Below are 17401 nucleotides of genomic sequence, written 5' to 3' on the forward strand. Positions count from 1 at the left end.
TGTCTTTTAACCAGTTTAAAAGGGTGGCGCTTTGAGATACAAGTGACCTGATATTTTCAGGTACATCCATCTATCTATCTATCATCTTTCTGTCCATCAATCTATCTATCTGTAGAGATAGAGATATAGATAGGTAGATGACTCTACTCATCTCAGAATGTAATCCTTGTATCCCTTAAAAGCCCACTTCCAACCATCCCTCATAGGAGGTAAGATAATATGTCCCACAAAAGTCCCTATTGGGACAAAATGTGAATCTCTGGTAAGTTGTCTGTTGTCAGGATCCTTTGCCTAACGGCTTCTTGTTCTCATCCCTCACAGTTAGAGAGCACATCATCTCCTACTAGTTGTTTGCCGCTCGGCTGCTCCTCTCATCTCCGGGCCAGAATGAATGACATTCAGGAGGCCACCTCCCCCGCCACCAGTCTCGGTGGTCCGGCGACCTGCGTCTCCAAAGTCGAGCTGCGGGTGTCTTGTAAAGCTCTACTAGACCGAGACACTCTGAATAAATCAGACCCTTGCGTGATTCTCATGGTACAGACCAACGGACAGTGGACAGAGGTGAGACTCTTTTTTTTTTTTTTTTGGTTCTTTTTCCTTATTTTTGCATGCTTTGTTCATATCAGTAGTGTGTGGATAGTGAGTCTTCCCTCCGAAAACATAAAATCTTTGAACTATTTAAATGTTACATTAAGCCCTTGCAGCCTTCCCCTCGCCGCCCCCCCTGCAAAAAAAAAGTACATTCATATTTCAAGGCACCACTATTATAAAGCTATGTACTTATTTTTATGTTAAACACAAAAATACTCAATTCAAATATTTTTCTGGCCCAGCAGCATGTTGGAATAGTTGCGGTGGAGGTTCAGGGTTCGAAACACGGCTCAATCGTTACTGTGTTCAGTTTGCACATTTCAAAAACATGCACGTTATGTTAATTGAACACTTTAAATTCTCCATTGTTGGTTGTTGTTTCTGTGTGCCTTCGGTCAGGTTCTACCCTGCTCGGCTTTTCTTACCATTTCCTTCTAAGCGTGATATTGTGAATAAATGGACTTGTTAACGTACAGCGCGCTCGAGTTGTGCTCTGGCTTGAACGTTTATTTTCTTGGACTGCTCCCAGGCTGATTCGGAGTGTGGGAGGCAAGTCTGTCATTTCCCCTGTTAAGTCTTGGGCAAATGCCAAAAACAATGAGGTTATTCAGTTACAAGTTAATCATTCTTTTACAGTGGCATTAAATTAAAAAAAACTGTTTAAGGGAAACTGAATCTCATAACTGTAAGTTTAACTCACTGCCTGTAAATGTGGTGGATTTAGATATTATTTTTCAGAGTGGAATGAGGAAAGATATGGATTTTTCTGGCTGTAATCTGAGAGACACTTGTCAGATGGGATAACTGACCTGAGTTCAGTGTGGCATGAACACAGCAGAATATCTACACTGAACGTATAAAATTCTCCACATTCAAAAGCCAGGTTTTTGTGATATTAAAGGTCAGACCATGACAAATTATTTCCCCAAAAAATGTCCAGCACAAACCCTATTATAACTGTGATGGAGCTGTGTTCAGAATTAACCCGTCACATTCAAAGTCATGCTAAATGGAAGTCAGCACACACCTGCCACCATTCAAATGCCGTTCATTAACCCCAAATAAAGTTCAACGGTTCTAGTAGGCTTTTCCTGACATTTTTTTGGTTTTCTGGCGGCATCATGTAGGTTTTCTGCTAATACAGACTGTTGTTTTGAACTGTTCATAATTATTTCCACCTTTACTATGGCCTTAAGTCCATCTTAAGAAAAACAGGCCCATAGTGTGATGCTGTCACCACCATGCTGCAATGTCCTTATCGTGTTGGTGATGCGCAATTTGGTTCTCGGCTCATGTACATCTAATTTTATTTATTTTTTAATCTCACATGGCTTGGCATTTGAACAGGGGTGCGTAGATTTTTTTTTTACACCCACTGGATCTATCGCCACCACACTTCGTAAACTAGAAACCATTCTGTTTTGCTTTGGTTAATTTCCAGATGAAAGGCTCATTTTGATTCGGTGCCAACCAACAGATGTGCGCATGTAAACAACCTTCGTGTGTCCATGCTCATGAATGTGTTAAAAAAAACAGATGTTGATGCATGTCATGTGGTCCAAGGCTGGTTGCTGATCAAACTATTCAGTTAAAACTCTTTCAGAAGAATTGGTTAAAGGATACTTTGATTTCCCATGGCATGGACGTGTCTGTAGCGGAGGCTTCATAACTACAACATTCTATTCTCTGGCACGAGCCATCCTCATTTGCCTAGATTAACTGTCATCAACAAACAGACTCATCAAACTCATCCCAAATCTGTCCATCCAGATGGCACAAAATGAGGAAGAGGATGGTGAGGAAAGAAACGATGAAGAGATGTGGTTTTAGCTGCCGTTTCTCATTATAGAAATTTCGATAAACCTCCACATATTTATGATTTTTTTTTTTTGTGGAACACATCCTCTGTTATTTACTGAATAACTCACCTGTTTGCTGTTTTTGTGTTCAGGCTACAGCCATGTCTTAAATGAAACTAATGCTTTTTGGCACAGGGGTGCAAAAGAGGATCCAAAAGCATGAGTCTCTGGTTGGAAGAAAGTGACAGTAGATGAATTGAAAGCTTTATTTTCGCAGACGGGCGCACATGCACGCAGCATAAAAAATGGTCACATTTTCATTTTCACGCCGTGGCAAGTCTGGTTTATGGCGTTTGGAAATTTGGCAGACGCCCTGCACCTTACTGGGCGTTCCGGCGTACCGCGGTCATTTTCTACCACTCGCCTTTGGCGACAAATTTGATAGTGACAATTATTATGTTGTTGTTATTTTACAATACAAATGGACTTATCAGTGCTGTAAATGTGGCATTACCTTCAAAGGTATATCTCTCCAATAAAAGACGATTAGACTCCTATTATCAAGTGGAACGCTTTGATTGGGTTCAATTCGATGCACTCACATCTTTTAAATCAAAACCGATTTTAAGATTCAAACAATTTGGATGGGTGGGGCACTGTTGATTGCAGACCTCCACCATGAGATTGGTTATCACTCAATTATATACATCATAGATTCCCCTCTTGCACGTGCCTGTATATGTCTCATGCTCTTCTTCAAAAATAAATTGAGGGGAAAAAAACCCCTACTGCAATGTTGACGTGAAGTGAAAGAATAAAAAACAATAAAAGATTCCCACCAAAGTTGAATGGGTTCTTCTAACACACCCCTGAATCTGCATAAAAAGTTCATCTTGTTAAGTCGCTCATAAACAGCCAGGTTTACATCAAAGGGTAAAATCAGTAAAGATACTGTAAAGATGTGAGTTTGAGTTGCTGTGATGAGGAAGGAGATGAACGTTTCTTCATACACACCCCAGGGAAATCATCACAATTCATTTGAAAAGGGCCTTGAGGCACTCCAGGAAAAGCTGTTGTCAATTTATTTAAAATGTATTTATTTTTGGAAACCATGTGATGGTTTTCCTTGAAATACAAACACAGTGTGCATCATGATAAACAACTTTTCACACTCCCATTCACTCCTCCGGGGAATTTGGAGTCTTCGGTTCACCTAGCGTGCATCCTTGGAGAAAATGATCGTTTCATTCGTATACAAAGTTGAGAAACATTGTTGGTGTGTCTCTGTTTTAATGCTAAATATTGACGCATAGGGAGAGCAAAAACGTCGCAGGATGAGCAGACGGAGCCTCGGAGAGCTCAGCTTTCTTGTCAGGCAGTCAAAGGCAGACACGGACGCGGCCTGTGCGCTCAGATGAAATGTCAGAATCCTCCAATCTTCTGTCATATCTTCCTCTTGACTGAGCGCGATAAGAGATTGGTCCAGCTCAGTAATAGAACATTTGTTTGACTTTGTCTCTTTCTTTTGTGAGAATATAATTGCAAAGTTGTGACCCTTTGGTTCAACCAAAGGCTGTCTCTCCCTTCTGACTTCGATTCGGTCGTGATTGATGAAAATGGAATGTCAGCAGCGTGCCAAAGTTGAATTGGGTATATTTTCTCTCAGTTGGACAGGACAGAAGTGATCAAGAGCAACTTGCACCCTGTTTTCGCCAAGGTTTTCTCCTTGGATTACTACTTTGAAGAGGTTCAGAAGCTCCGATTCGAAGTGTACGACATCCACGGCACTCACAGCATCGGCACGCGTGACGATGACTTCTTGGGCGGTGTGGAGTGCACGCTCGGTCAGGTACGTGTGAATGGCACACCAATCATCTTCCGCGAGTCGCATGACTCACCGGCGCTTTTTGATGTGCACTCGAGCCAATCATTCTGTGCTTTCTGCAGATTGTGGCCCAAAAGAAGATGGTGAAGCCTCTACTTCTCAAGTATGGAAAATATGCTGGCAAATCCACCATCACGGCAAGTCCTTTAAACTTGCATTACTTTGTCAGGACTTTCTGCTGCAGATATACTCACTCTAATTTGACACTTTTTTTTTTACACAAGCAGGTCCTAATAAACACAAATTGTCAAATTTGTCCTCATGAACTTTTATTGCATTACTCATGTAAATTCAGAATTTCCCATTGTTTTGAGTCTTCTTATAATGTTTTTCGAGGGTTGAATTGATGATTCATTCTTCCGCTTCCATGATTTTTTTTATAAACTCTAATTCGCTACACATTTGTGTTTCTTTTGACTCTGACTCAGCTCTGTATGAGCATTGCACGTTGTTCGCTTGCGGAAGAATTTTTCCCAGTACATCCGCACTTCCGCACAGGTTTCCGAAAACCTGAACAGTTAACCCAATGGTGGCAAGGTTAAAAGATTCCAATTTGCCTCTGGTGTGAATGTGAGTAATCCTAGGAAAAACTCCAGCTCCCCCGTGACCCCGAACAGGAATGGTGGTATTCAAAATCATACATACAGATTCGAATACGGTATATAGATTACAGTCGGCTAAATCTTGTGTGCTAAATGTTCTCGAACCACGATATATTAGTACATTTGCATTTGTTAAACCTGCATTGGATAGTACCCCTAGCTATTGCAGCTATTAGGCAACAGCCCATTGAATGTGTTTTTCAAGGTGTGGACCTCCTCCATCCCTTTCAAAGACTGATACGTTCATAAAGCGGAGCCCTTGCTCTCATGTCTTGTTTTAAATGTCCAGCAAGCCAGTTATATTAAAAGTTTAATTAAACGGCTGCTTCACATCCACAGTCTACGACAAGATGGCGTCTAAGGTCGCTCTTTTCAAGAAAAAATTGAGTTACAGTGTGGAAATGGACTGTAACTGATTGACGTGTCTTGCTTGTGATTGGTGACCAGTCCCGGGTGAATTGGTCTGCTGTTGCCATACATCAAGCTTTATGATTATGATCGATGAAGAGTATGGGGTGTAATAGTGAAGGTAGTTATAGGTGCTGGAACAAAGGTAATTAAGTCACAATTCTATCTGCTAAAGACAATTAAAAAAAACGTTTTCTATCGTTCTTGTTTGCATTGACATGGCACAATTGTCATTTTTAGCATGACATTTACTTGACAAGTCGAGATCCTGTGTATCTTTTCAAGGAATGCCGACAGTCTTAACTGTGAAATATTATAGAATGAAATCTTATCTCCCGTCAGGTGCATGCGGAGGAAATTTCCGGCAACAATGGCTATGTGGAGCTATCCTTCTGTGCCAAGAAGCTTGATGATAAGGTGAGCGGAGCACACATTGGAAAAAAAAAAAAGATGTTCAACACATAACGTTAGGTACACCTATCATTCAACAATCTAATGTGATTCAGTGGAAGACCTGTCGCAAAATGTCCGCCGGAATTGAGTTAATATAATGCCTTGAGATAAGAAATTCGTTTATTTGGGATGACACCGAAATTTTTTTTTCCCCCAATAAAATGAATGGAAATGCCATTAATCTGTTACAGCCCCCCCAAGCGGACACAATGTGTTCAAAATGTTCACAATGGATACATTATTCAAGCACTCACACATTCACACTGTGGTGGCGGTAAGCTGTTTTCTGTAGCCACGGCTATCCTGAGGTAGACTGACGGAAGCGTGGCTGACAGTATGTGCTCACGGCTCGTTCGACCACCACCAAATATTCACAAGCATCCGTACACCAATGACCCAGAAAGAGTGGGAATTGAACAGGGGATCCTCCGGTTACTGGACGGCCCGCTCGTACCTCTGATCCACGGTTCAGCCAAGGCAATGCATTGTGGTTATTTTAAATTCACATGTAAGGTTTAGTAAATCAATGGGGAGTGGTAATAAACAGCTTGAAGCCTCTTTTTGAAGAATTGTGGTAAAAATTTTAGTCAAAGCAAAACTATTTTACGAACAAAGGCTCTTATCTCGAAAAACCTTGAAGCCAAGTCACTCGTTTCTTAAGGCACCACTCACGATACAGATCACATCAATGCATTATATCGCACCTTATTTCACACCAGAGATGGCTAATGCTGACCTGGGCTGTTCTTCACATTGTAATATATCTTCTCTCTCTTTTTTTTTTTTGTATTTGACTGAGGGAATATTTCAATCAGAAAGGCAGCAGGAGCTTATATCCAATTTAACTGTGGTTGCAGTGAAAGTGCTTCATGTTCTCCGGAGGAGTTTCCTGCACTCAACTCGAAGTTCTCAGCAGTACTGGACTCCTTAAAACCCCCCACCTACCCCCCCAAAAAGTTGTACAGTCTGTATTTTATTTTGTGCAATTTATAGCCACTCATGGGACTGAGCTGACACGTGTATGAGTGCAATGACAGAGAGCCTTGATTAGAAATCCTCAACGAGCGCATCCTCTCATGCATGATATTTGCTTCATATAATCTTATGCAACTGAAACTTAATTTCTGCAGGTATTTCTAAGAAATTGCCTGCCTAATGTACCTGATGAAAAAAAAAATAGGGTTTGAGAGCTGTGAGCTTGTCAGCGTGTATACAAATAATAGGCAGCTTCCATGAAAATGTGATGCTAAATATCGAGCTCAGACTATATGTTAAGAAGATGTTGTTTTGTGAACACACAGGAAATGTTTTGGGACTCTGGGCCAGGGGGAAGAATGTTTAAAAAGACATCAAATGGCTCTTTATAACCCCTCTTGTCCCAAAAGAATAATTATTAATGCTAACAGTGAACAAAATAGCTTCACAAATTACGTACAACTCTAGATAACAGCAGCAACAACAACAAAAAAAGAAGTTAAAAAAGGAATGTTCAATTTCAAAAGAATTATCTCAACCAGGGGTCCCCGAATTTTTTCCTGTGAGGGAGCCGGAGTCAGTTTGGAACAAAAGGTGTGACGATCGCAGATGTGTATTCTAAAGCACAATTTTGTATTATCCATTTCTAGCTTCTTTTTAAGAAACACATGACAAAACTTAGGTTTTAAGGAGGCTGGAGTGGATGAATGGCATTTTCATTCAATTTTGTGGGGATTTAGTGAGGATGAATTCACTCGTATCGCAAGGCATCACCATATATAAATTAGCCTATAAAGATTATGGATATGTTGTTGGGAGAATTATTATTATTATTTTATTTTTTACTGGATCATTCCATCCATTACCATTCGAAATAAATTGCGTGGTGGAACAGGATTAAAATGTCATGCTGGGAAAGAGCTAATAGAAACTGTTTGGAAAAGGCAAATGGAAACCCATTTAACATTTTAGCGATACCTCGGTACGAAATGACAAACCCGAAGTGACTTGAATAATCAAGCGTATTATGAGGGATTTTTTATTTTATTTATTTTTGTCCAACACTGGCATAACAACTGATGGTCTGTTGTTTTTAGGCACGTGTTCCTCACTCCAACCTGTTGTCATCAGCACACTCACACACACACACACGCGGGAATTAACAATGAAATATCCTTCTTCCACATAATGACTTGTGCTAGTTGATCATTCATTCAGCTAGTTGTAATTAGCCCAAGATTACATTTGGACTTGTCTGATCTGTCCATGCTGCTGCCGTTGCCGCTGGCTGCCCGCTGCCATGACAACAACGACAGGATGCTGCAGCTCCTTATGCTCTTGTCCCTCAGGAGATGTATCAGGCTAATGTGGCGGGAATTGCAGCCATAACTGTCACATTTGGAGTACAAGACATCATACGCACTCGCACATATGCGTGCGGAGGATGGGAAAAAAGCCAATCACTCAACAGTGGATCTTATCTACCCACCTTACCCATTTCAATAGGGTTAATAATTTAGGGAGTATTTTCCAAAGTAATGAAACGTAAATTTTCTCAGCAAGGTTTCCGTAGGTATTGTGTGAACCCCACCCCCATGCAAATTTGCCAGCTATAAATTGAGGTGTGTTGGCTGGAGACAATGATCTGTGGCTGCTTATGTAATTATCAATGTCTAAGCGTGATGTGGACGCTCGCGTGTTAAAACGCTGACATCGATGATTATTTAGCCTGGCTTCCCCAAATGAGGAAGCACATCGCGGCGCAGGCAATGTTTGCGCTGCTTCTCTCTGACCTTTAATCACAGACACAATAACATCTTCCTCCGCAATCAGCGAACATAAATCAACCTCAACAAGCCTTCCTCTGATATTTGCTTGCAAATGCCATGGAGATGATTGTTGAAATCACCCATCATTATTTAACCCTTCTTGGTAATGTTGTCTCTGTCGAAGCCGCGTGATGAATTTGGGAACGAGCTTGGGCAATATCAACAGCATCACTGTCAAATTGCATTTTCTGCTCTTCAGAGCCAAAGGGCCGGTCATTTTAGTCATCTGCTTTCTCTGCTTCTGCAGGACCTTTTCAGCAAGTCTGACCCTTTTTTGGAAATATATCGTATCAACGATGATGAAACGGAGCAGCTTGTTCACAGAACTGAGGTAAAGCGATCATCTTTATGGTTCAGTTGCAGACTCTCCGCTGACAATTACTTTGCTGAATGTCTCGTCTTCCTCCTCAAACAGGTTATAAAGAACAACCTGAATCCTGTTTGGGAGCCTTTCAAAGTGTCTCTCATATCCCTGTGCAGTTGTGATGAAGAGAGGAAGCTTAAGGTAAATGACCCCCCAAAAATATTACGATTTGTTTTCGTGCTTTGGCTCAGCTGGAATCATAAAAGCGAGAAAATGAGAAATAACAACTGGTGGGGTACGAAATTTTCATCTGTCCAATGGCCAGAAAATTGGGTTGACTTGCAAACTGTAATATGAGCCAAAACTAAAGCCGCACCAAAAATTCTGCTTTTAGAATGAAGAGTAGGGATTCAACTTTTTTTTTTGTGGTCATTAACCCGACAGATTTTTATTTTTTTGGGGGGGGGGGGGGGGCACGGATCGATTGCATGTAAATACATATTCATGGAAGAAGGGCATAAAAACAAATAATCAAAAATACAACTTACCATGACACAAATTGTAGTTGTTATAATTCGTGCAAGTCTTGCCCATATTTCTCTTGAACTAGCCATCCATTCTTCTCTCGTTTTCCATAGCATAGCGTGTTGTAAGAGGAGGCATCATTGGCAGACTTAAAAAAATAAAAAGCATTTCTCTCTTTTATTGTTTCTCTCTCACTTGTGCTTTGATTGTATTTGAGAAGGGATTTGCTCCAGTTCTCCTTTTTATGTAAAAAAAAATCTCTCTACGCATGCAGCATGTTTCATCAGTGTTGAAAATTTGCAATGTTGGTCTGTCTTGTACATATTAGAAAATTCTGTGATTAATTTCTTGTTTGCACACAATTGTTGTTTGTGAATTGTTAGTTCACATTTTGAAAATAAAGATGGAGGTCGCCAGTCTTAAGATCGCATGTATTAAGACTAGGGCGATCGAAATAACCGAAGCTAGCGAGGCTACCGCAAGGCTCTTCCACAGCCATCCAATTTTCCTACTCTCGAAAGCGCACGGATTTACCAAGTCTCAAGTATGTCACCTTGCTGAAGGACATTTCGCTGCTCCTCAGCACGTTATAGTCTCGTGACACCAACAGATGGACGTGTTTGAAAGTCCTGATTAGTATTAGATGATTGCAAATGTTAAATATGGATGCGGAGTGGTAAAGCCGACACGTTGACTCATCGGTTCAACCTCTAATATTGTGCTAACGGTGTCAAAACTGACATGATTAATTATTATCTTTGTACAGGCATCATTTGGATACAGGGCTTGTCATTAGATTGTGCCTTTGTAACAAATGTGGTGGTCGAGAGAAATAGAACACAAGAGGAAATTGATGAATATGGGGTCCTGCTGACAGAAATAAAAGAAAACCGTGTTGTACGTGTGTCTACAGTGCCTCGTGTGGGACTATGACTCCAGGGGGAAGCACGACTTCATTGGAGAGTTCTATGCTACTTTCAGAGAAATGCAGAAAATCTCCAGTGGAAATAAGGTCAGTGAAGCAGAGGCGAGGAGAGACAGTTATGTCACATCTTTGTTATAGATCTTATTGCTAAAACCTCTCACTGACCAAACAACTGGCTCAACAAGTGGTGAAAGCATCGTGCCTTGCCTGATGACTTTTTTTGGGGGTGGGGGTGGGGGGTTGTATTTCAGGTGACGTGGGATTGCGTGAATCCCAAGTACAAACAGAAGAAAAGGAACTATAAAAACTCAGGCGTTGTCATCTTAAATGATGTCAAGGTAAGATTCTAGCTTCACCTTACCCTGACCAGCCTCAATATGAGGCAAACCTGCTTTCCTACTCAATTTAATACATGAATAAAATCTGACCCGAAAATGTAATGCAATTTGATGTTTACTAACAGAGGTTGGTGTTCATGAATTTGCTCGCTCAAAAAAATTAACGCAACCGTGGGTAAAAGTAACCCAATCTGCTCAAAATCCAAAGCTATCCAGTGAGCGAGTTTGGAGAACAAGCCCGTATTTTTTACTGTGTGAGGTGATTGTGCGAGCGTGCATTTCTCATTGCGCTTCAAATCTCATTAAAGTTAACTTTTTATTGTTGTTGTTTTAAACAAAACTACCAAATTCAATATGACGGTGTTTGCCTTCAACAGATTGTTATAAACAGATGGCGCGCACCCACTCGAACATCACCACTGTTTTTTGTTTCTTTTTTTTTTCCACCCGCAGCTCCACAGAGTTTACTCCTTCTTGGATTACATCATGGGCGGATGCCAAATTCACTTTACGGTAATTAATGTAATTTTTTTTTCACCTCTCTATCACTGCGATTTGAAATGCTTGCATTGCGTGAACTAACTATCGGCTTGCATCAGACGGAATGGGCTTTGTTTAAAGTCAGAATTGTTCAACTTTTTTCCACACCCTCGCACGTGTTTTCCTTCCCTGTGCACAGTTCCAGTTGTTATTGTAGGCAGCATCACCGATTCCGCTGAGCCTCCTTCAACTCGTGCCCTTGGTGGGCCCCCTCTTTTGCGCCTTTTCTATCATCAGTCGGACTCCTGCAGCAATGAATACTAATGCTCACCATCGCCGCGTTACATAAAGTTTGTCAGAATCCAAACGGAGGGGGATTTGTGCTCAACCTGCGTGGGTGTCTAAAAAGCAACAATTTGGCGCCAATCGTATAATTTATTCTGCATATTTACGGATCGCTGACACCAACTGACATGATCGTTTCTCGAGATAAACGATTGCGTTGTTGACCCCTGTGTTTTACAAAGGGCACTCTTCTCTTTCTCGCCAGGTGGCCATTGACTTCACAGCTTCCAACGGAGACCCCAGGAACAGCTGCTCTTTGCACTACATCAACCCCTACCAGCCGAACGAGTACCTGAAGGCTCTGATAGCCGTGGGCGAGATCTGCCAGGACTACGACAGGTTTGTCACGGTTTTGTCGCGCTGGAAACACAGAGTCAGGCCACGTGTGCTTTTCTGTGCACCATTTTGGCGCATGACCTGATCCAATTCCATGTAATTGGTCTGAAAATTATTTTGCTTAGAATGTATAGTTGTTCATCTTCTGGATCTATGCCAGCGACGTACAGTGACAAGCACAATGATTAAACGCTCATCCGCTTGTTGAATGAAGGTGCAATGAACGTATGTATCGGAATGATAGCTTTGTGTGCAACCGAGCAGTCCCAGATTTCACACTAAGTGTATTTGTGAGTGAACTGAGACAAGATAATCACAAGTTAAATGGAGACTTTTTGTGACATTTTCATTTGTTTTGCCTCGGCCCGATCATGATTTGGAAAAGCCGCCAGCTGACAATGTTCGAAAATGTTTTGCCCAAAGTGCCACATATTTTATGTACTGTCATACTAGATTTGGTCCTTTCAAAGTCATCGGTATGCAAAAAAAAAAAAAAAGTGTCTGAATAGCTTGTCATGTGACATTAGGATGGATTGTTTTTCTTTTCACCAATAGGGCAGAATTCTGAAGTTAATTCATAGTTTTAAAGACAACTTAAAAAACAACAGATTACAACAATTAGTGTTGTTTTTTTTCCCCCCTTGTTTGTCTCTCTGCGCAGCCTGCTACCAAATGCAACAGGTGTTTGGGGACTACTAATATAATGCACCGTTTTTGTAATATCATTAGGCAAACACAAGCAATTTCCAGGTGCCCCCAAATTTCTCAAACTGATTGTTGTTGTTTTCATCTTAACTCAGGTGCTTAGAAATGCATGGAAATGCTTACTCTATCTTGATGATTTCGACTCCTCCCTTCTTTTCTCATGCAAAGGACAACTATATAGCCTTACTGCACATGTCGCAGACTTCAGACGCATAGCCAAAGAAACTTGTTGGCAAGCATGCGATGAAGAAAATAGTCACAACCAAATGGTGCTTTGCTGCTGACCAATGGCTTGTGTGTCTCGCTCCACCCTTTTGGAATGGTGAACCCATGGAATGGTTCGCCCGTTTGCTGATAATACAGCACTGTTGATTATTTATTTATTTATTTTCTAATTAGTGTGTTTTTTGTTGGAGGGGCACAAAGTTTGTTTGGTCCTCTTCTGGCGTGGTTTTGTGAAGCTACCTAATCTGCGAACCAGTTGAGTCACGAACGTCGTTACAATATTCCGGACACGCTGCTTGTAGTACCTGATCATGTGTTTCCATTCGGATCGAGAAAATATATGAGATATTGACCTTTAGATCAGCCATTGGCATTTAAATCCCATTTTATTAGTCCTTGCTTTGAAATCATTTCACTGACATTTCATGCTTCATTCCTACATGACTGGTGTATTGAGGCAACAGTTGTATCTCTTTTCCGATCTTAATTCTTATTAGATAATTATTGTCCTACAAACACGTTATATTTATTATAGGGGGCATGTCAGATCAATAAACTGTGATGGTTAAATATATAAAATCAGTGGAAGGTTGCCATAGTGAAGTGTAGCTGAGCAGTGCAGGCAATGTTAAGTGCAAATTAAGTACATTCATTCTGTTAGGAGTCATTGAAAATGGAATGTTTTAATTCCCACCAGCTGAATGGAATAACATTCAACCTGATGAAAGTGCTCAGCTTTTTTATAAACACTTGAAACATGGCTCCAATTGCAGGTTCAGCTTTGGTCAAATGTGGAGCAATGACGCCTTACAGTGAAGAACAGCTAGCTTCAGGTGCAATTGGACTTTGTAATCCAAAATAATATTCGCTCTGTGATTGCCATTGGCATTTGGATTTTTATTATGTCCTTTTTGTGACTTCAACTACAGTACAGACCATCTATTTCATGTTTGGAATGTCAGCCAGATCGGTGCTTTCGCCAGTGTTTTCCTGAGCTGTATGTAATTTTAACATTATGTTTGTAGCAGGAAAAAACATGATCCATTCCAGACACTGCACAATTTATAATCTGCTCGTATTTATCTTTTTCCCATAGCTATTCACTTACAGAGAGAAAAAAAATCTATTCTGTCCTTGTAGCAAAACACCAAACAGCCAGGGGGACAGACAACTGTGCTAATAAACAACCGAGGGGATTTTCAGGAGATCGACGGGGAAGGAAGGTCAGGGGCATACGGGAGCTCAATCGATGAAAAAGTGTTGGAACTTCTTGAATGGGTGTGCAGTAAACAATTAGGTAATGAATTTAAAAAAAATAGATTTCACGAGTTGAATTAAAAAAAAAAATCAAACTCATGGATTGTACAGATTCATTGAAAAGTTGGAAAATGCATTTCAGAAGACCAATTCCTACCTAATTTCTACATTAACCTTAATATAATGTGAGGGATGACTGTCAAGCAATGTTCCTGTTAATTTTTCATGCATCTGAGCATTCACACAAATTTTCTTGAGTATTCCTTGGACCACGGTGGGCAACATCAGACATGCACATGGCGGCCAAACCAGTATCACACCCGTCCAAATCCTGTGATCATAACAAGTTGTGTGATGTGGTCTGTGAGGAAAAAATTCAAATCATCTTAATATCAAAATTTTAGATTTATGACAAGATTAAAATAGTCCCAAGTTTTTTTTTTTACTTTTATTTTAGCACATAGGTTATTTTAAGCATAATTAGACGGCTGGGATAGGCTCCAGCACCCCCCGCGACCCTAGTGAGGATCAAGCGGTTCGGAAAATGGATGGATGGATAAATAAGCCAATCTGTGTAACTATGGTCCCACATTGTCCACTCATAAATAATGGAAAACGTTCCATTTAATAAAACACACAAATTCCTTGTCACCTGACCTTTAAAACGCATGAAAGAGCCTCATTCGAGGGGTTTGTAAACTATGCCCATGTTTGGACTGCCTGAATGGAGCTGTTCGTGAGTCGCCTGCGGCATCTCGTCAGTGGTGAGTGTGAGTGTACGTGTGTCAAAGTATACTTCCAACTAGAGTTGAACTACTGAGTGCGCACCCTCGGTCGCACTAATGAAACTGTCATGGAAGTTTGCAATAGTCCTGTTTGTAAATGAAAGTGGGGTGGAAATGAAGGAATGAGTTTAGAAATGTAGTGCGTGCGTGGTGAGCGCCAACGTCACGGTGTGTGCTGAGAGGGTGAGAGAAGTGCGCAATTGCTCACGCGTGCAGCTTAGAGGGAACATGACGTTACTCGCCAAGAAGTTGAATATCTTCTGTAGTTGTTTGTTTACATTCAACCTTCAGCTTCTGGCGCTGCAGCCAATGCGAGTGACATCATGCACGCTGTGATTGCGAGATTACAATTTCAGCATCTCGGTGCTTTCCTAATGGTCGGTGGAGACTTCAATCGTGTTCCTCTCCTATCTTCTAATGACTTCAGACAACATGTATGTCTTTGAACGAGGGGGAATAAAACAGGACTTGTTGGATGCCAATATGAAGGCAGAAATTTGAAGTGAATATTTTCATTTTTATGACGATGATTTTGTGAATGTTCTATATTTTATCATGTTGTGTTTGAGTAACTGACAGTGTAGTGGTACACTCGTCTGACTTGTGTGCGGGGCAGCGCGGGATTGGTTCCCACTCAGTGGCGGTGTCAATGCTTGTTTGCCTCTATATGTGCCCTGCGAATGGCTAGTGACCAGTTCAGGGTGTAGTCCACCTTTTGCCCAAAGTCAGCTGAGATAGGCTTCTAACCCCCCCACCCCCCCCCCCCCCCCCCCACACTGCCAGGATAAGCGGTGGCAAGAATGACATGACTTTGTGTTTGAGGTTTTATGTTCGAACTTTATCATGTAACACTTTGTTACAGCTGCTCACACTGCGCAGTTGAGAATTAAACATTCCATATTGCATTCTAATTTCAGGAAATTTTGGGATTCTGTAGCTACAAACTTTACTCATCAAAATTACAGAAACACAAAATCAAGAAATATTTCTTCTGACTTGAAATTAATTAACACAAACCTTTTCCATGATTGACGATATATTTAATTCTAATTTACTGAGATGCATTCACATGTTGGAAGATAGATGAATTCGACTCTATGATTTTCATATCCCTGTCCAAAGAGAGTAATATTGGCGGTTTCTAACCTTCACGCCAGAAGGTTTTAGTTGTTGCGACAACATATGGAAATGGTACAGTATGTTCCAGTCCCTATGCTGTGCTATTTATCTATTTTTCATGTAGCGCACCGATGTGGCTCCATGTGCTTCCTCTTGTGGATAACCGTGTGATGAGGTCTTTTCATTGCATCTGTTTCAACTAGCGCTCATCTGCTTTGCTGGCGTAGGCTCATTCCCCTGAACCACACACACACTCGCACACACACACATCACATGCAGCACAATCATGAGTAACACAACCGCATCAGGAGTTGTGAATCATGGAAGAAGCATACTTTAGTTAACACGTTTGAACTCCATGTTGAATGGAAAGATGATAGATGCATATCCAACTCATAGCAAACACACAATGTGTTAGTTACTAGGTACTTGCCGATTAATGAGAACGGATTCGTCACACGGCCTGTTTTAGAGCGAGACCTCCATCAACTCTTGAAACTAAGCCAGATGAGGATTAAGACTGAATCTTGATTTATGCAGATCCTCCTATTGAATGTCAGGGGAGGACTGTCTGGCTAATTATAGCATCCCGGAGATAACGCAGGAGAGAGTGAATGAACACTTGTCATTTCGTTTATCTGCGTGTGTGTTTACATGGAAACAGAAGAGCATTTTACATGCGAACAGATCTTGGAGTGAAGAGTGTAGGCAGCCCTTCCCTGCAAAATTGAAGTAGTGAGGTACAAAATGTGGGAAAACAAACCTTTTAGCCTTTCAGTGAATAGAGGTGATGTGGGTTTTTAGAGTCCTTGCAGAGGAGTGCGTGATGGAGCTTACATGACAAGCTTTTGTCTGTGTGGGCAGAGGCTCATTTACCTTGCTGAGAGAGCCATTATGCTCCACGTGCTGACAACGTGGGATAAAAAAAAAAAAAGGACCACCGCGCGCCACACCGCGAAACGCAATACGATATAATAGATGTGATTTGTTTGTTCGTATACAACAGGTATAGATAGAAGTTGAAGGTTAATGTGGGCAATGACATCACGCGGCTTGAAAATGAATGCTGTTTTGCGCACCATTTTTTTGCAAGCGTGTGGTCACATTTGGATGAACATTTCCTGTACCGACTAGGAACAGGCTTCACGGCTTGACTCACTTGTCCCCCCCAGCATTTTTTTTCAGTGGCGTTGTTATCAGTTGCTTTAAAGTGTGGAATGATGAAAACGAGCCACGCGTTTTGATCATTTTCTTCTTGTGGGCGTAAAATACTATAGGGGTACCGCGGATCGTGTTGGGAAAGTTCATTTGCTCTGCTAACTAGGTCAATTCACTAGTTTTTTGAATGAACTTGCCCAGTTGAATATAAAAAAAAATGAACTTGTTGAAAATACTGTCATTTTCCTATTGTTTCAGCAAGTTTCAAACTCCAATGTCATGAGTAAGAACTTGTGGCTTGAATACTCTTTTTAAAACAAAAGCAGGACTCTAGTCTTGGAAGGGTTCTGGTTCATT

General features: G+C 41.1%; 1 protein-coding gene across 1 annotated transcript in view; it reads left to right on the plus strand.

Annotated features, from left to right (window-relative positions):
- The window catches only part of cpne7 (copine VII), a 31501-nt gene that overhangs the window by 724 nt on the left and 13376 nt on the right, over positions 1-17401 (plus strand). The window contains exons 2-11 of the mRNA XM_086106940.1: positions 322-561; positions 4057-4239; positions 4338-4412; positions 5628-5702; positions 8790-8873; positions 8958-9047; positions 10285-10383; positions 10548-10634; positions 11088-11147; positions 11665-11798. Of these exons, the coding sequence (XP_085963066.1) occupies positions 388-561; positions 4057-4239; positions 4338-4412; positions 5628-5702; positions 8790-8873; positions 8958-9047; positions 10285-10383; positions 10548-10634; positions 11088-11147; positions 11665-11798 (1061 nt within the window). The 5' untranslated portion in view covers positions 322-387. The remainder of the gene's footprint in view (positions 1-321; positions 562-4056; positions 4240-4337; positions 4413-5627; positions 5703-8789; positions 8874-8957; positions 9048-10284; positions 10384-10547; positions 10635-11087; positions 11148-11664; positions 11799-17401) is intronic.

Source organism: Hippocampus guttulatus, chromosome 3 (genome assembly GCF_054856545.1).
Source record: "Hippocampus guttulatus isolate MCC_2025c chromosome 3, RoL_Hgut_1.0, whole genome shotgun sequence".
NCBI lineage: Eukaryota > Metazoa > Chordata > Actinopteri > Syngnathiformes > Syngnathidae > Hippocampus > Hippocampus guttulatus.